At 34.6% G+C, this 20,781-nt stretch overlaps 1 protein-coding gene across 1 annotated transcript in view; it reads left to right on the top strand.

The window, feature by feature from the left end:
* Positions 1-19,717, top strand: part of LOC103781181 (neural cell adhesion molecule 2-like) — a gene marked incomplete at its 3' end in the record, with an annotated part of 34,883 nt that extends 15,166 nt beyond the window's left edge. The window contains exons 6-9 of the mRNA XM_008948884.1: positions 444-581; positions 6,156-6,273; positions 10,542-10,702; positions 19,572-19,717. Of these exons, the coding sequence (XP_008947132.1) occupies positions 444-581; positions 6,156-6,273; positions 10,542-10,702; positions 19,572-19,717 (563 nt within the window). The remainder of the gene's footprint in view (positions 1-443; positions 582-6,155; positions 6,274-10,541; positions 10,703-19,571) is intronic.
* Positions 19,718-20,781: the final 1,064 nt, after the last annotated feature.

A 20,781-nucleotide genomic window follows, 5' to 3' on the forward strand; every position in this document is an offset into this window, starting at 1 on the left:
GTGATTGAGCATAGTGCCATAAAATGGGCACAAAGATAGTTGCTTAATCTAGATAGGGAAGAAGCATTTTCTTACTTATTTTAGTATAAATTGTTCTATTTATGTTTTTGTCATAATTTTAATCTTTTTGATAATCTATGTAGGTGTGCATAAACATTCCACTCATTTTGCAATATTTATAAACTTGACATATATTTGGTAACTCCTCAAAGTAGGAAGTTACGGATGGAAAATACAGACTGCATTTTAGGAAAAGACAGTGTATTTGTGAATGGGAGAAACCCCACATTTCTCAGCTGACATTTTACTTTTAAATTGACAAACGTTTTGCCGACAAGCATTCGGATTGTACAGAGAAAGTACATAATATATTACTCATTTAATTTAGTGTTCCTCATAGTGTCTTGATTTACTAACACCAGTTAAATCTCTTGCCTTCCTAGATCGATTTGCAATATTAGCAAACAATAATCTCCAAATTCTTAACATCAATAAAAGTGATGAAGGAGTATACAGATGTGAAGGAAGAGTGGAAGCCAGAGGAGAAATTGACTTTCGGGACATCATTGTTATTGTGAATGGTAAGGAGTAAAAGTTGTTGAATTGACTTCTTGCTTTACTTTTTAAAAATATAGTCTTTTTAAAAATATATCATCTCCTAAACAGTCCTGATTAAACCGGCTAGTGTAGTTGTCATGTCTGTTTATTATTGTTTTCCTATAAATGTAATAACTTTGCATTTTTTTTAAATCTACTATACTGCCTAGAGAGGGATTTCATTGCATTTCATAATATCAGTCTATATGTGTAAAATGTGGATTGTTTTTAATCATTCACAGAACACTGACAATTAGTAGCAGACTCGAATTTCAGATTATAATGTATAGTAGTTCAGTTCACCTGTATTCTGCTTTGTCATTTACTGTTAAAAAGCATAGTTGATTTTTAATAGTTATTCATCCTCACAGCCTTAAACATATTTTTTTGACTGTTGTAATTCATAAATATATTTTACTAAGATTTTCATTATTTTATTTTTCTGATGAGTAAAATATATAACAAGTTCTCTGAAAAGTGGCATTAGACATTTTATTCATTTATAATAAACCTCTAAGAAGGCATATGAACAGACTGAGAAAAGATGGAGCATTTAGCTCAACCTCTCTTAAATTCAGGGCTGACTTGTTGAGAAATAAGTACCTCTTCATATATTTTCTGGAAAGGACACAGTTTATAAAGGGCATTTTTTATGTGTACATTCTGTTTAATGTCAGTTTCTCAGTGAAACTACTTCCATCATGCCTATTAGTTTCTGAGTTTTAAATGCTTTGTCCTTGATTGGTCTTTCTCAGCAAACCCCAGATTACAAAAGTCACTAAGTTGAATTCTCAGTTGATTTCAGGAGAAGGAGATTCTTGCACATTTATTATTTAATCCATATAGTGAAACAGCAGCTTTTGAAGCAGAATTTTTTAGGTTGTCCTAGATAGTACACAGACAGTACAAGCAAATGAGTGATTATCCTGTGTATTGTGAAAGAATATAACAGCACATACCCTGTGCACTGTTGAAGCACTCCCCTCCCAACAAATTGCTTTCCTCTCTGTGCATTGTGGTGCTGCATTACCTCGACTCCCGGTTGTGTGCAGTTCCAGCAGTGCATCTGATAGCACTTAAAATGCCGAATGAGATTTCCTTCTGCTGCCATTTATGTACATGGGTGTGAATTTACATTCTGAACACCTTTCACTTCTGGCTGATATTTATATGCAATTGAGCTGAGTGAGAGCCTGTATTTAACCTAAAACATCAGATTGCAAGCTGTGGTCTGACTTCACATAATTTATTGGTGGATTATATCCACAAATTTTGTTCTCTGTGTGTTTATAATGCCTCTAGACAAGAATACTAATGCTCACTCTACCTCTAGACTTGAGTTCACGGTACTAGGAGGAGGAGTTGCCAACCAAGTGATTCTGACATGGTTGCTTATGTAGAGTGATATCAATTAAGAACTATTTTCTGCTTCATATATAGGAATAGAAACATTTTCCTACATAAAGCTGAATGTATCAAATGTGGCCCAGAATAGGTTTTAGACCAATATTAAAAATCAGAAAGAAAGAAAAATTATAGTGCTCTTTGGTGAAAAGGAGAACATAAGAATGAACTGGGGAAGACAAGGGAAGGGTAGCTTTGCTGATGTATTTTAAAGTAGCAAAATTCTCCATGTATGCTGTTTCTCCACTGAGAACAGTATATGAGTATGTTGCTTTCTAAATGTTACCTTTATTATATAGCAAGAGTAGATATTGTTTGTATTTCTGCAAATTTGATTTGTTCCAATTCTTATATAAATGTCACTCAAAAATGTGAGCTATGGTAGAGCTGTGTGAAATACCAGATTCTATTTTGCTTGAATAGTGACAAATATTTAATTCAAAAAGAAACTGCCAGCTGCCCTTGTACTCATTGTTCCCTAGTTAAAAGCATTGTCCGTGGTGCAAGTACATCCTCTGATTCAGGACAAAAATTTGAACTATCAACTCTTCCGTGAACAAGCACTTACTTTATTTGGTATTGTTTCTTTGCCTCTCTGTCCAACTAAAAAGGGAAAACATTCTGAGGGTTAAAGAAAACTGATGGAAGACCGGTCCCTGAGAGGTAAATGATATGGGATCAAATCCTCTCCAGAAGAGGAGAAGATTAAACCTGGGATTAACCCTAAAATTCTCACATTTGAGAACAAGAGATAAGTTCCCTCTTGGGCCATTTTGGTCATAAATGAGTCATCTCTGCCTGTGTGGATGATACTTGCCTACAGAATGGTTTCTTGTGGTGTGTAGAGGTCAGAAAAAAGAATCTTCACTAGAATTATTACTATAAAATGAAGGATTAGACCTTGCAACCACCAAAATAAATTGAAAAGCTACTCCCCAAATGATTTAAGAACATGTTGCCAAAGTTCATTCTTTCTTTGGTTGAAGCTAGGTTGCTGTACCCCATATTTACATGCCCAAGAAAGCAGAAGTAAGTTTCACATTTAATGAAGCAGCATGTACAGGTGATGTTGACTAAGTGGAAATGAATTGAATTTTTTAACTTAGATACCTGGAGGAATGTTACTACCTTCCTTTGTAACAACTTTGTAAGAAACTGAAACTGGATGAGTTTTAGAAAAGTATCTTTTTAAAAAAATATTTAATTTTCTAGTGGAGTAGAAATACAAATAATTTCTTCAAAACATCTTAAATTAAAAGGGAAAATTCTTGTTTTGCAATGATTATATAAATTGTAAATAGTTTAGGATTCTGGGAAAAATAGTGGACACATACACACTACGCGAAAAGATAGTGTTTTAGAGATGTATTTTATCTTGAAGAGAAGGAATTAAAGAATATGAAGGTACGTGTCTTGAAAATATTTCTTCTATTCTCTACTCCATATAGATGGCAAGGTGATTGATATAACATTGGCAAATACATACCAGGGAGAGATGTAAGAAGGTGGAGACAAAATGCGTAGCATTTCTCTCAGACCATCGTATAGTATGTTGTCTTCTATGCAAGTGTCCAAATTAGCTCATAATACCAGCAGTTATGATTCAAGTCAGGTGCATAGTTTTAAAAACTAAAAGATTTAAAAGGAATGATTTTGTAAGTAGTATTCAGTGTTCTGGTTAGTGTTTTAAGATCAGGATTCTGTGCTGAAGAATTTGGTGGTGAAGGCCTGGAAATGGAACACAAATCATCTCTCTAGGAACGTCTGAAAAAGAAGAAAACCGAGTAAATTTGCAGAGGAAGCATTAAAATCTCTTTGTCTGGATTATCGCCCCATGAATTTAGAGTTTTGTTGTTCTGGGAACACAGTATTTCCATATCCAGTCTGTAGTCCAGGCAATTTCCAATAGGAAAGAAGTGATATGTGAAACAGATTTGACATAAAAAGGTGTCAAAGCAACAAAAGGAAATACATGTTTGAAAAACTCTTTGATTTTGGCTGACTGTTCATTATAATGGTTGTATTTTTCAAATTTGCTCAGAAGTAGTTAGAAGAAAATCTTGGAGTAAAGTTTTATATAAAAAATGTAGTTTCTAATGTATGGAAATCTTTAGGGAGTTATAATGGATAATAATTTGAAGTACATTTGAGCTGAATTATCTCTTTGAAAGCTAATGTTTAGGTATCTTTTTCTACTTGCAACACTGAAATTTTTGTAGCATTTCGCTTCTACCAATATTTATAGTGAGATCTAATAGCAGGTTTTTGTTAAAAAAAAAAAAAAATAATGGTTAACATAAAATGGAACAAAAGAATTCAAGTCCTCCTGAAAACAAAATTATTTTTTTTTTTTTGGTCCCCTAATGGGCTTATTTGATTCATTTCTTTGTTTTCTTTACTGTCTGGTGAGTTCCATAAATAGGATAGACATCCTGACATCCTGATCTTACTTACATAAATGAAAAAGAATTGTTTTCACTTAAATGTGACTGGATTTTACCACTTTGCTTTAAGTGTGAAATGTGAGACACTTGCCAGCGTGGCTTCATTTGTCTTTTCCTCTGTTAGGTTCACACTTTAGTTCCATCCTACATACCAACAAGAAAAGAGCCAAAGATAAACAGATCTTTTTCCAGAAAGAGTGATGAGGGAAAAAAAAAAAATATTTTTGAAAGGAAAAAAAATGGTATTTCATCTCATTGTCATTGCACTGTCTTTGGAAGATGGGAACAATTCAAGTAATGTGCTGAACTGAGTCAATCATATAGTTCTTGGTTGTGAGCAGTGAAGGACCTACTAATTCTGGCAAAGGGTTGTTTCATCCCCTCATGTTACTGAGTGTATTTTCAGGTCCTGACATTAGAAAGCACTGCATAAATGGGTAAAGTGTACTATATGCTTTCTAAGTGACATTTTTTCACAAGGGATGGATAAATTGATGTTGCACAATGGGAGGGTTTTGTATGCTGAGTATTAGCCCACGCAGTTTCAGCTGGGAAAGAGGTGACCTGTGAAACACAGGCTTCAGCACACCATTAAAATGTGTGAAAAGTACATAACAACGTTTACTTACTGATCATTGGTAATTATTGCATGTTATTTTTTAATAATTTGGTATGTTTAAGGTTCAGAAGCTGGAAGGGCTTCTGAAAAAGAATACTAAAGCTAATACATTCGGTGCAAAGCAACAAAAGTTGATTGTCAACAGTTTGTGAGAAAAATCTGTGGAAGTGCAATGGGAAGCCCAAAGCAAGTTTACGGATTGTCCATTTCTCCTTCTTTTCTCTAGTGAAAGTTGAAGTTAAAAATGATAACTCTCGATTCACTCTGATGACGGGATTCTTGCTAGCAGAGACCTGCATTTTGTGAATCTCTAATTTTCCTTTTCCTCTCACTGTCTCTGAAATTCTTTCTTTTCCGCATATCGTTTTCCTTCTAAGCTGCTGAGTTTATTTTTTGTTTATTTGCTTTGCTAGTTAACGGATTTTTACTTCGTCCCATCAAGAAAAGATAAAATTTGTCACTCTCAGAACACAATTATAATTTTCTGAAATACATTTTCAGAAAATAGGTTGTATCCTTTGGGTGCTACCATATTTCACCTTTTGCCGCTGGTGATACTCCTACCCAGGAAATATGCTGAAGTCAGGAGTTCAGTAAAAAGAAGTAAATATGCATAATCAAGTCTATTATATACTGACACCGGTTTTAAAACCACTGTCTTACATCAGTATATAGTTGTATGTCTGCTTTATAATTTAATGAAAGAGAAAAAAAGACTAGATAAATTTTCATTTGAGATAGTTAAATCAGTAGCAATCATATCTCTGTTGTGTCTTGTACATGCTAGGTATAACTTCAGTCACTTTAAAATGGTATGTAGGAAAATGGAAGAACTGCTAAAAAAGACTTTAAAAATTTATTCAACCGAAAAGAAAGGGATATGAATGTCCATATAATGTTAAAAATCTTGTGCTTTAAGAAAAGTAAAGAAATACCAATAACAGTGATTTGTATTGTTACTTGATCTCTGAGTGTAACCATAAGGTCCAAAATTAGCAAAGGATCCTATCCTATCTTATGCTTTAAATTCTTCTGGAAACATGTTTGGTTTTTTTTTTTCCATTAATAGGACATAATGTTTTATTTTTCAGTTCCCCCTGCAATTACTCTGCTACAGAAATCCTTTAATGCCACTGCAGATCGAGGAGAAGCAATAACTTTGTTCTGCAGAGCCATTGGGTCACCTCCACCTGAAATTAGTTGGTATAGGTAAGTCCAGTTGAGGTTTGCACATCAGAGCACGTGGTTTTAATGTTTTGCAATTTTCTATCACGGTCCATTAAGCTGTGCAACCTTAATTTCTTTACTGAGTTTTAAGAGCATTTGCTGACCATTTCTGTTCTAACCTCTAAAGCTGGATTCAGCATGAATAAGTGAATGAATTCACACAAATTCAATTTCACTCAGGTTACCAGCAAGTAACCCAGATGTAAAAAGTAACTAAAATACCATATTGACATGATTTCTTCATATTTGAGCAGAAATAAAGAAAGCTGAAGCAATGAGTCCATGTCCCAAAAACAATACAAAAAAAAACCTCACAACTTTTGCACACGAAGGCATAAGGTAGAAACATATGCAGTTAACCAAGAAATAAATATCCAATACAGCTCAACAATACTGATTACAAATATAATATTTTATCCATCTATAAAAAGATTCTAACCCTAACTATTCATTTCCATGAGATTCAGAAGAGGTATGGCTTTATACACCTCTAAGATGTGGGAATGCTTCACTGAATAAGCTTCAGGCTTATTTTGTGTAATTTTAAAACTGTAGTAGTTTTGAAAATGGAGCTGCTTTTAAAGTTCACGTGTGTCGTTTGATGGTATCAGTGACATGAACATAGTATAGCTATGTCATGTGGGAACATTTACCATATAACATTGGTAAACATTTAAATAACCATACGCCCTGTATTATTTCAATGTTAAGGAAAATATGCATCAGTCCTGAGTTATCAGGTATCTCAGACACCTAGTACTAATGCACATTTCTATTTTAGACCTGAATAATTTGCATCTACTTAGACTATTTCAGGTGAAATAAAAGGTCACTGCATTTTCAAACATAGAAGGGATTTCCATCAATTCTTAATCTCCTTTGGAATTTTTGAACAATGCTAGATTAATTTTAAATGTTAGCTTCCTTTGACTGACACCTTTATCTTAACGTGCTGTAAGTCAAATGTGGACTTAATTTTTTCTCTTGTGCAATTTGAATCTCATGAGATGTAAATAGATAGAAGGCAAAGTTAATACCTTATGTGGCTTAGAATTCAAAATTTAGTGTAGAGGAGGAAGAAAGAAAAACTAAATATACAGAGCCCAAATTAAAGAACTGATGCTCAATTCAAAGTCTGGTTGAATATTCTGATTATTTAATGTCTTTGAAGCTGTATGAAATCTGGTATCGTAAGTGGCCTTGTTATAGAATCATAGAATCATTTAGGTTGGACCTCCAAGATCATCAAGTCCAACCACCGACCCACCAGGGCTCCAAAGTCCTCTGCCAAAACAGATCAGAATCTGTAAAACAAAGAACACTGTTATTTTATATTGTTAAGAATGCATACATTTCCACAGTGTTGAGGGTATCTCTGTTGGGTTATTATCAATATTTTTATATATTAAATATATGGACCTAAGTGCCTTGGAGAGGCATTTATCTCTGTGTTTACTTATCAGAGCCTAGTGAGGGATTTTCCTTTGGCTTGCAAGCCCCTGAGGCAAATGAATTTTTTAACCCAGGAGGGAGGATCTAAATTGTTCCTTCTAAAATCTTTTTCCTGAACTGCTCAGGTCCCCTTTCACTCACATGAAGGTAGCTAGTTAACAGGATTCAGAATCAGCTGATATTTTCTCCTTGTCCTTGGACTTATCTTGCAGATATGCCAAGATAATTTTTCTTTAGAAATTAGATAAAGCGTAGGAAAACTAGATTCACATAACCCTTCTTGATTTTGAGAAACAGCTAGAAAACATTGTCAGCAGTAGTAGTCTATCAAAAGCGATTTATCTAATATTAATAAGTTTGTCATCCATTAAGAACCTAATTAAATCCATTTATCAGAATTAATAGACAAAGTGTCATATTCCCAGTTTCATCCCATTCAGTGTACTTTTTGCTCTTGAGTATAGGTTGATTTAATCTCCGTTTTTTTTGTGTTTATTTTTTAATAAAACAAGTGGAATTACATCTTGAATTTGATTGTTAATGCTGATTTTGGAAGGATTATAATCTTTAGTTGCAGCAAGTCATGTACATCATGTTTTCAGTGTTATTCCCAAATATACCATTTATCTATGCGAGTTCAGTCATTTTATTTAATTTCCCTCAGGTTAACCATTTGTAAAATGAACATATATAATAAAGTCACTTAATGGAAGTCTGTTTTCTGAATACATAGCTATGCTGAGGAAAGAAGTGTAGAAAGATGCAAACTATTATAAGAGAGAATGTTGTTTCACTGTAAAACATTCAAAACTATACTGAGTGTTCTGGAGAGCTGAAGAAAAGCTCTGACAAAAAGGGTGGGAATGATTGCTACTCCATTCTGATGGAAGATTTTCACTATATGGTATAGAAAGTATACCTGTAGCTTTTGGGGTGATTCATCAAGATTAGGGACCTGGTTTATCCACAATTCAGTGTTCTTGTGTGTTCTTATTCACTTTTGAAATGAACTCTGATACCAGTTATTCTCTCATTTGGTCTATTGAAGTTTCTTTAGCAAGGCCTGCATAATTTGGATCTACCATTGTTTACTATTACTTTCCTTGCAATTCACTGATATTTTAGTCAATTAAAAAATAAATTATCTTGTTTTTCTTTCCTCATTTCCTTTTCAGTTTCCAGTGAGTTCATTTGATTTAACATGTCAGCTTCAGCTAGGGCATGAAAAATTACTATATTTTTAAAATCAAATGACAGTAAATTGAGGTGACTTATATATCCCTCTGTGCTGACTGTAAGCAAGATGCTGGACAAAACAGTAGTTTCAGGCTTTAAACTCTTTAAAACAGTAGCTACTGAAGTAAAGCCTAAACTATTTACATCAACCCTTTTCATTTCCAGATGCTGACAACATGTAAGATTTTTGTCAGTTTAAAGTAGAGGCATCTGAACTGATGTGTCAATCTTTCTCAAAAAAAAATCCTTTAGTTCACTTACAAATTAGTCAGTCTGAAACACCTAGTCCAGAAGAAAAATCAGCAAGGTTTAGTTGCTGCTCCATTTAATATCCATGTATAACTTTTTGGTATTTCATGGACTGAGAGAATATAATTTTTTCACTCTATAGCTGACATCTTTATTGAGGCTGATACTGCATTAGGGTAAAGCATAACTCTCAGAGGAGCAATACATTAAGAGAATGAAGTTAGCCAGGACTGAACTATAAAAATCCAGATGTGTATGTCTTGAACTGGAAACCTTTACTCATGGGAATATTCCTACTGAAAGCATGATAATTGTTTACATCTGTGGAGATAATTTACACTAGTAAAGTTTAGTTAGATCAATTCCCTTATCTTTACTGGCAAGGCTTAGAATTATCTGACAAAAGAAATAATCTGCTTTTAATGTGTTAGTCATGTTTTCCTGTTCTCCAGTATCAGCATCAGTGTCAATCTCTCCTGTTTGCTTGAGAGTCCAGGGAAATGTTCATAATCTAATTTTTGCCTAGAAATTTTCATAGATATAGGTGATGTTTATGATAATAGGCATTTGGAAAGTCCTTCTGATCTTGAATATAGACTTTTGTCTCCTTACAGAAATCACTAGATTGTTTTATTTATTTATTTATTTATTTATTTATTTATTAAACCACCTATGTGGAAAATCAGTTCTACAAAACATTGTCTTTGATTTGCTTTGGAAAGGAGAAGAACAAGAATCTCAATAGTGTCTTGAAGTGGACAGCTAAGTGGCCTAGAGCTATTTACCAAAAAAAGTTACTAAAATGCAGGCTATATAGATACCAGAGGAATCATATTAACAGTTATTAATGTTCCCAAGAAAGAAGTTGTATTCTTACTTTTAGGGAAAATACCCTTTTAGAAAAAATGAAGTCTACTTTTCTAACATTAAGTCCATACTGAACCTTTAAGAATAAAGATAGTATAGTATATGTAATACATATATATTTTAGAACCTGACAATAAAGTTATGAAGCTAACATCTTGAACATCAAAATGCAGGTCAGAATGCTATGCTTGTGTCTAGAATGGGCACATTCTTATGAAAAAATAGTGATACTGCAGAACAACTTTCATCATGCTAAAATTAACTCCCTGTTATAAATACTGCCAATTTATGCCACCAATTTATGAGTGAATACATTTTTTGAGGCTAGCATATAATAGCAGTCTCTTCCCTCAGAGATTATTTTCAACATAGCCATGCTTCCATAGAACATTGTTACAGACTTTGGAACCTACTGGTTGTTCTAAACATTGTTCTTATTTTTTTAGGAATGGTAAAATTCTTGAAGAAAATGAAAAATATATGCTGAGAGGAAGCAATACAGAACTAACAATAAGAGATATAAAAAATAATGATGCGGGTCCTTATATCTGTAATGCTAAGAACAAAGCAGGAAATGATAAAAAACAGACATTCCTTCAAGTTTTTGGTAAGTACTGCATCGTATGTTCCATGCTTACTTTATAAATGTAAATAGTAGGGAACTGAGATGATAATTCACAATTTTCAGTGGAACTGTATTCCTGCAAGGTGTCTACTGATGCAGCAAACCACTCTCTGTATAATTTTACAGCTTTTTCCTCCCTATTGGCCTCTTTAACCTTTGCAGCTGAATTTAATTTTGAAAAGCCTGTCTTCGACATTTGCTTTTCTACTATTCAGATGCAGTACAATGGAGTGTCAAATTGTTAATTCATGCTGGTTCTCCTTTAAATGTTGGCTGCTTGCAAGATAACAAAGGGGAGAAAGGGGAAAATTCTCAAAGTGGAAAACAGGTTATTTGGACTTCTAAGCAGTGGCTTTTTTTGGTTATAAGAAGACACAATGCAAAGATGTTCCTGATAATTTTAATTCATTTTTCTTTCTTGATTTTTATTTTTTTAAGTGCATGGTTGCAGATATGGTCACAGAAATATCATCTGATCTGAGTTTCAAAGGATAAAAGTAATAGCATGAAAACATTTCTCTTTCTATCCTCTACCACCCAGTCTGTATTCATGATTCTCTCCTTTACATAGAACTGATGTTTTCTTTGAAGTTTTAGAGAGCGGGCATCATTGAGAACGTAGAAAACTAGAACTCACAACCACACATCCCTGTACCTTTCGGTTCTACTCCCATGTTTGTGAAATGGAAGGCAAGAATGGTACACAGGGTTCGTGTCATGGGGGCAACATGGCTGCTCAGTGCTGCTTCTGCTTTGATCTTGGTGTCTTCTCACATTCCTTGTGCCCCTCTGGCTCTCCCTGAGTACTGAACTGGTGTTTCCACAGAACTCTCTACAGTCTCTGCCAGATCACTTTCCTCAGTGGTTATAGGTAATTTAGAACACATCACCGAGAGTGTATATTTCAAATTGTTTTTCCTCTGTGCTTCGCTATTGGACATATTTAAATTAGATTATAATAATCTGTGTACTGTTAGTTTGACCTTAGGGAATAGTATCATAAATTGAAGCCTCTTACCTTATTTGTCATCTCTAAAGCTTGATGTAATTTTAGACTAATATTGCCTCTACTTAAACTCTGAAAATGTGGAGCAGTTTTTTGTTTTCTCCTACAAAGAATTTCACTTTTGTCTCTTTCACACAGATTAAACTGCAAGTCATATATAAAGCAAACAACTTATTATACTTTTTTCCCCTTAAATGTATTCAAAAAGCTACAGTCTGAAAATCACAAGGCAGATGGCTGGTTATTATAGCTAAACAGTACACAGACAGCGTTAAAATGACCTATTGAATTACATTTTTCTTTGTCACTCCATTAGTCTGTATGTCTCACATACATGCTATCTTTAATTTTAATTTCAAGTGCAAACTTCTTGGGGCAACAACTATTGTTTCAAGTACAACAGAGTTCTGATAAGCTTGAAACTTGTAATAACAGTAATGTAACCCTAATGCAATAAAAATAACCATAATGTTATAGCATTCAGCATTTAAAATTTCTAGTACTCTGCACTTTTGAATGGGTGTGCCCATCTTGGTACCATCTGTACACCAGCTGCATATGTTTAGTTTCCATAAATGACCTAGGTTTTTTTTGTTAAACACTTTATTTTTTTAATATTAATGTTAGAACCTATTTCATCCTCATATCAAATTATTACACTATCAGTTTTTTAGCAACACTAACACATGCATAGAGAATTGCAGGCACATATCCTGCTCTTACCAATGCTTTATCTTTAGTATTGCTTTTTATCTGTTGTACCTAATAAGACATAGAAGAGTCAAGAAAAACCTGTTTCCCTCAGAGGATTTCTTACTGATCATGATTTGGTAATCTCTGTGTGTCATCCTCTTATCTGCTGTAGTTCTCTCTGTAGCATTATCCATTACTTCCTAAAAGACCTCATCCTTTTTAATGCTTAGGACTTGTACAAAGGTTTTTGATACAAATTGTTTTACGTTTAGTCCTTCTGAACAGCATGAAACCATAGGTGTTCTTTGTTGAATTCTTCAAAAACATTTTCGGTGTTTGTCTCTGGTTGGTAGCTAACTTTTTATATCTCTTTCACCCCTATTATTAATCTTGATTGTTTTCTTTGTTTTGTTTTGTGAAATAGTTATATGTATGTGTGTGTGTAGATGCCTGTTAATTAGTATTTTGAATTATGAAATACCACATTTTTACAGCTATGAGCATCCCAACAAAAATGTCCAAAATTACATAATAAAAAGCAGTTGATTTAAGAGTACTGAAGATAATTCAATACCTTATAGTCATCCTACGTCATCTTATTTTCTCAGACCTAAATGTTCATGTTTTCATCATTCCTTCCCCAGAGGCATGGCAGTGGTGTACGTTTACCTTATAATAAAAAATCACATCAGGCTAAATTAAAAAAAAAAAAAATTATCTTCAGTTAAAGATGTATTCATGCTCTATGAGAGTAGTGCTTATATTCTGAAGACACTTTTTATACCTTTGTTTTGTTTTTTCTTTAGTTGCTCTTTTCCACTCCTTAATCACTCAAGTGCCTGGTTCTGTCATTAGATGATGCATAAACAGCTGAGGTTTTCAACTGTTCTTCTCTTTTCTGTATGCATGCCATAGAAAGAGACATTTCTGTGTCTAATAATTTCTATTTCTAGAAAGAGAAAAAATATTTTTTCTTTAATCAGAATTGCTAAAAATTTGGAAGGAGTTCTAGCATAAGTTAGTTTTAAGTTCTCTAGAGTGTGTTTTATCTAAATCATCAATGAGATGACTATCTGAGCTTATAAAATATATTTTGTTGGCATTTAGTAGTTTCTGACAATTTCATTAAAGTGAAATGAGGGAAAAATACAGCAAGAAGCATTAGAAAACATCCTTCATAATTATTGCATAGTTTTAACAAAGGCAATTTGTATTTTCTATATGTCTCTTTATGTATAATCTGAATCTCGTACAGCAAAAAAATATGCAGCTATTCAATGTAACTTTTATTGGTTATTGAGAAAAATATATTCTATTATTAATTTTTTATCTGTCACCAGCCAAATGAGAGGAAGTATAATGGACCTCTCCTGTCTTATGTCCTTTAGATGTGTTCCAAATGTTAAAATTAAAAACATTTATGTTAATTTAGGCCCTCAAAAGCCATGCATCTTAGAAACAAAAGCACTGCAGTGAGTTTATAATGAGATTGGGGTGAGAGGTTGCCTAAATTTTTCCATTATTTTCAGGCTTAATGACTGCATTCCTTTTACATTTATAGTGCTTGGAACACACCTAATTAGTTTTATTTTTTGAGCTTAATGAGTAGATTAATTTGTGTTCTTATATGTTTGTTGGGGGTTTTTGTGGGTGTTTTTTTTTTTCCTAAAATACAATTGAATACATATATGTAAGCTCTTTTTTTAAGTTCACTGATACCTCTGGAAGGGAATCCCATGGATCTATGCACAGAATTACCTGTGCCTGTTCATCCCAGATATTATGAAGTGTATCAACAGCAGCTGCACAAAGTGCAATTAATCCATTAAAGATTGGGTGTCAAAAGCTCATACATTTTCTATATTCCTTCTTCCTCACTCTTACATCCTTACCTGTTTGGAAGAATCTCTTTTGTGTAAAATAAGAATGTTCCAACCTATAAAGGCAGTGATGTCAGTTGTCTCACAAGATGAGTCTTAAATCCCTTTGAGTGTGAAGTAGTAATACCATTTTATCATGTACAAAGAGTCGAGTTCCTCATGTGTGCTAAATCAAGTCAACACTTCATACTACTGTGTGTGCTAATCCTTATTACGTCAGAAATCAAGTTTCAGGAATCCATTTTGTGGATATTTCCTTGTTGGGTTCTAGCTTGTTTACTAAATTCAGATTGTACCAACAGTTTCCAGGTGGACAGAGTTGCAGTTTTGCTACCTGATAAAAAGTTAGCAGTGCAGGAAGGTAATGTAAGAGTATGATTCCTCATGTGTCATATTAATCAAGAGATCCTATCAGGCAGCAATACAGGAAAACCATATTTATATTAGTAACAAGCTGTTTAAAACAGTTCTTTTGATGAAATACAATCAGGACTATCTCAGACTTCATATATCTGCCACTTCCCAAGTCCAATGAAACTGTTTTGTCAAATATCTGGGTAGAACTCTGTGTATTCAATAAATTGGGTACCTTTTCCAAGAAATCGATTGTAAGCAACAAATAACAAATCTAGAACCTGAGATTGCTGTTCATGTTCTTAAGCTTTTTGAGGAGGCTGCAGGTACACAGCAGTGAGCTTAGCCCTTGCCTGAGACAAATCCAGAAGAGACCAAGGAAAGGATTTTAAAGAAACTTGTTTATTGAGGACTTAGAAAACTTGTTAGAGAACTTAGCTTTGCCTTCTCTGTTCAGAGGACAAATATTCCATCTAATAGATGTTATTTCTTTATTTGGCAGCATCACTCTTAATATTTAAAAAATGTATATCTAGTAATAATGAGGAGTCCCTCACCTTCCAAATAAAATAATGTTAATGAAGCTTAAGCATAACTCCTTTCTATATATTCAACCCTTCTTTCAATTCAGTCAGGTCATTCAGTTTACAGTTTTTAAAGTGCATTACGATACAAATATTTCAATATTTTTGACTGCAGAAACCAGAAAATAGCTGGAGGCTTCCTGGAGTTACATTGCAAGACCCTGTATTTTCATTTGTTTCATACTTGTTAACTGATTTTATTACTCGTATTTGAGTACAACAAGCAAATATCAATTCAGTTTGAGAATGACCTTGCAATTTAGAAAGAATAGTCAAAGAATTGGGGATGGGCAAGGGCTGGAAAAACTATTTCAGTATTTCTGTCAGTTCTAGCCTTGGCATTCCCCAAAAAATTTATTCTCAAATAAATGCTGTTATTTACATGTGCAGAAAAGTATTTTAATGTTCTCCAGTGTCTAAAATACCATAAAAAAAGTAGTCAGTGTAAAAACTTCTAGTCAATAATGAGTTATGTCTTGTGACCTACAAAAATGAAGCAATTAAATAATATCCCCCACATGAGTTCTTTTCTTCCTAGTCATAACTGTCAGCTAGATATATTTGCTGATTAATCAGTGCTTATTCCTTTAAATGTCAGCTGTTCACATCTAAAATGTCAAGCTAAAACTTTTTGTCTTGGACTGATCCATTTGGAGAAGGCCTTAAAGAAATCTAGAATATAAGTCTAAGATTAAAAATAAAAAGTATTAGTTATATGTTTTATAACGTACATCATATTGAGCAGATCAGGTTGTTTGTCATGTTGTCCAGGTGGGGAAATGCTCTTGCTCTGATAAAAATACCGTAACTCCAAATTTTGCAAATTTCTGACATAAAAGACTAGGTACGATGCTTTATTTTTTTTAGTAAGTGGTGTGTATGCCACAGCTCTTTCCATGTTTACATGGATAATATATCAAAGGAAAGAACAGATTTTATTGTAGTCAGGAGACATGGCTATAGGAGTAGAGTATCTGAGTACCAAGGTAAAATACTGCACAGGCATTTGGATGATCCTGAAAGCAAGAGTAATAATTGAAGTTATTTTGAAGTTTAATATAGTCATCTTTTATCTCATTTTTTTTTTTTCTTCTGTACTTCTCTCAACTGACTTCCCTTGTTATACCACTGAGGAGAGTTTCAGCTTTTCTCATCCAAATTGATGTCCAGCTGTAATCCTTTGCTTACTACCTTCTATTGCATCCAGTAAAGCTGGATCCAGCTGACATTTCAAGAGCCCATGATGAGGTTATTTTCTTTCTGCACATTGTGTCACTCACCATAGATTATATCTTAATGAAGCAGGATATTAGCTCAGTGCTTTGTCCAGTAAAATATTACTTGTTTTTCATTTCTATGTAGTAAACACAATAGATGATTTGTAATAGTCAAGGGTGAACAGACATTAGGCAAGCATCAGAAAGTGTACAGAGATAAGGAATGAGTCCAAAAATGGTATGGATATGGAAGAGGATAAAAGATAGGTAGGTAGTGTATCTGGATATAGCCAGTTTGAACTTGGTCTTATTATTTTTCTTGGTGATGCTGAATGCAGAATCTATGAGACAAAGGTCATAGATGAAATAGTGATTATAAAATGGGAAAGAAGACTAGATGTAAGGAAAACATTCTACACCATGAAGACAGCCAGGCACTACAACAAGCTGGTGAGAAAGGCTGTGAAATCTCTGTTCCTGGCATTTTTCAAGACAGTGCTCAAAAAAACCCTGAGCAATTGGATTTAAACAAAGTCTGTTGACCCTTTGTTCATGAGGAGGTTGGTCAAGATGGCCTCCTGGAGTCTCTTCCAACCTGAATGATTGTCTTTCCCTTTTGATCCACTAATATAAGCCAATATTACTCTTCTCCATAGCATATACTTTAGGGACCCCATTAGAAAATCGGTTGCTCCTCTGTTTACCTTCTGCTTCATATAAAATATAGTATAATAGTGATTCCTCAAAAGCAAGTCTTGGGAAAATGCATAGAAAATATATTATTTTCAACAAATGTACTCAATGTTGACAGAGTCAATGTTAACAGCTGCCAAAATTTAATTCACTTGTAAACTTAATTCACTGCTTTCCAGTGGGATGAGTGTCTCATTCAATGTCTGAAGTGAATAGTTTCAGAGAAACTTATTAGTGGTTATATATGAGTGAATATATAGGACCAAACCATTTTTTAAGACACTTCGACACCATGGAAGAGAGAAATATTCATTGCAGAGTTCTACAACAGAGTTCTTGTATGATATTGTACAGATAAATCCTCTAGATAAAAGTGTTCCCACTTAACCAGAAATTGTATTGCATATGTAAATAACCTGACAAGGTACAGTGTAGATTAAGAACTTAAGAACTAGTTGCTGTGTACTTCGGGCTATAAAGTGGAATGATCTGAAGAACGTAAACAACATCTGGAACTTTAAAAATGTATCTTACCACCAATTTAGTAAGTAAGTATGAATATCTTTGTATCAGAGAACTCTTCAGTTCTTAATGGTGTTAATACCAGGAAAATGTTTGTTATTATGAGATTTGGTTAAATTCAGTAATTTGTGTAAGGCTGTTATATATTGCTAAAGATCAATTTTGAAGGCTGAGATACTCAGCAATTTTTTTGCCTCAGTCTTCAGTGGGCAACATCTCTCATCACACCTCCCTAGTCTATGGGCTGCCAGACAGGGATCAGGGGAGCAAAGTCCTGAGGGCCATACACCACTCTGCATAAGTCTGTGGGATCTGATGTGGTGCATCACTATGAGACACCTGAGGGGCGGAATGCCATCTAGAGGGACTTTGACAAGCTTGAGAAGTGGGCCTGAGTGAGCTTCACAACGTTCAATAAGTGCAAGGTCCTGCACCTGTGTCGGGGAAATCTCCAGTATGAACACAGGCTGGGGCATGAAGGGATTGAGAGCAGCCCTGTGAAGGAGTTGATCACACTGGGGGATGAAAAGCTGTACATGAGCTGGCAATGTGCACTCACAGCCCAGCTATATCCTGGGCTGCATCAGAAGCAGCATGGCCAGCAAATCAAAGGAGGTGGTGATTCTGCTTCACTGCTCTGGTGAGACCTCGCCTGGAGTACTGTGTCCAGCTCTGGAGTCCTCAGCACAAGGAAGACATGAACCTGTTGGAGCAGTCCAGAGGAGGGTCACAAAAATTAGGAGAGGGCTGGAACATCACTCCTAAGAGGACAGGCTGAGACAGCTGGGGTTGGTTCAGCCTGGAGAAGAGAAGGCTTTAGGGTTCACCTTGCTGAAGGCTTTCATTACTTGAAGGGTGCCTGTGAGAAAGATGGAGAGAGACTTTTTAGTAGGATCTGTAGTGATATGATAGTACCAGGGGTAATGGTTTTGAAGTGAAGGAGGGTAGATTCAGGCTAGATATAAGGAAGAAATGTTTTACACTGGTGGCGGTGAAACACTGGAACAGATTACCCGGAGAGGTTGTAGATGCCCCATCCCTGGAAATGTTCAAGATCAGGTGGTTCAGCGCTATGAGCAACCTATTCTAGTTGAAGATGTCCCTGCTCACTGCAGGGGTGTAGGACTAGATGACCTTTAAAATTCCCTTCTAACCCAAACCATTGTATGATTCTATGATAAAAGTCCAAGAATATTAATAGTTCTTTATTTTTTTGAAATCATTTATATTTAAAGAAAAACACAGATTATCATAGAATCAAAGAATGCCTGAAGCAAGAAGGCATTTCTGGAGACCAGCTATTCCAACACCCTTCTCATAGCAAGGTCAGGCAGAGTAGGTGTCTCGGGACCACATCTAGCTGACTTTTGAATATCTTCAAAGGTGGAGACTCCACAGTCTCTTGGGCAGCTTGTTCTGCTGTTTAGTCACCCTCTGAGATGAAAAGGATTTTCCTCTATCCTGTGTTTCAATTTCTGACTATTGCATCTGTTCCTGTCACTGAGCACCTCTGAGAAGATTCTGGCTCTATCTGTACTCAACTCTGTCAGATATTGAATTTTTGCTTCATTCCTGAAGTGCCAGAAGCTAGCAAGGTCTGGCTGGTCCCTAGGGTCAGGCAGGATCCATCCCACACAACCCCAGTGAGGGAGCAGGCAGCCTGCAGGGTGTCAGCCGTGTTGAGCCAGGAGTCCAGCTTATCAGACATGCAGAAATGGTTGTTGTGCATCTGGAAGTTGGATGCTGTTATGGATCGCAATGTTAAACCTTTAGATAATCCTAAATACAACAAACAAACAAACCATGAATGTGCTTAAGAAAAAAAAAAAAGTTATTTAAAAGATAGATGTTGACATGATATTCTTTGTGCAGGATGAATGATGTAATTTGTATTTTTAACAGTACAGCCTCAAATAATACAACTTAAAAATGAAACCACGTTTGAGAATGGGAAAGCCACCCTCATCTGTGAAGCAGAAGGAGAACCTGTTCCAGAGATTACATGGAAAAGGGTCATAGATGGAATAACTTTCTCTGAAGGTGACAAGGTAAATCAGCCTTCAATATCTAAAATATTTAAATATATATTGCCTGTCTGATCTTTTTGTAAGCAGAAAATTAATTTAGAGGTAGAGCAATTCTAGATTCTTAAGGAATTTGAAGGAATTGCTACTTTCCAAGGTAGTAAGTAAGATGTAGAGATGTTTAAAAAAAAATAATCAATTAAAGTCATGTAATTCATCAGGCCTAAATTTTTAATACATAATCCCTACTAAGGGCTTTGGTTTTGTCTTGATCATAATGTCTGCCCATAGCCCTTCTTGACTATATTTGGATTCTGTCAAATATTTCTCAAAATGCAATGGAAGGTATAGAAATTGGAAATAATAAAATTCCGAATATTTTTATTTCCCACTTCTGATTTTTTTTCCTATTTTTCTATTTTTGTACATTTTTCCTCACACAGAGCAAGTAGTCTGTAACTATAAATTGAGCCTATTTTCCCTATTTGTTTTCCCATCTTCATGTTTTATTAGAAAAGTAAGTTGAGAAAGACTACAGTATGCCAATGAAGGAAGTCAGTTATTGTGGGAACAAGAGCTGTAATTAGATAAAGTGGTGAAAACAAAAAGGAATGGTGTAATGTTGTTTCTAACCATGCAGATATCAAACTGTTTCTACAGAAGGTGTTTGGGTTTTTTTAATTTTTTTTTTTCTCTTTAAAAATAATTTTATTATTTGAACAAATATTTTCTTCTCAATTTCCTTATGTAAACTACAGAATTTCTCTGTGCTTGTTAAGGTATGGGATACTTTTCTGGCTGGCTAATTCAGAAATACAGTCTTCTTGAAGATGTTTGCATATTCATAGCTGTGCTTAAAAAATATTTGAGAAACATATATAGTAATCATGCCACTGAGGGAATTAGATATATAGTGAGTCAGTTTAAGGAATTGCTGCATATGAAGAAATTGTGTACTTCCTTTATTTGTGTTCTGAAGTAGAATGTCTGGTCTGGTCTGGTCTTTGACTTGACCTTTTGTGGAATTGAGGCAGTGCATGTGAGGCTCTGTCTACCATTTTCCTGATCTGTGATTTCTATTTTGGAAC

The sequence above is a fragment of the Merops nubicus genome, unplaced genomic scaffold (assembly GCF_000691845.1).
Source record: "Merops nubicus isolate BGI_N331 unplaced genomic scaffold, ASM69184v1 scaffold431, whole genome shotgun sequence".
Taxonomy (NCBI): domain Eukaryota; kingdom Metazoa; phylum Chordata; class Aves; order Coraciiformes; family Meropidae; genus Merops; species Merops nubicus.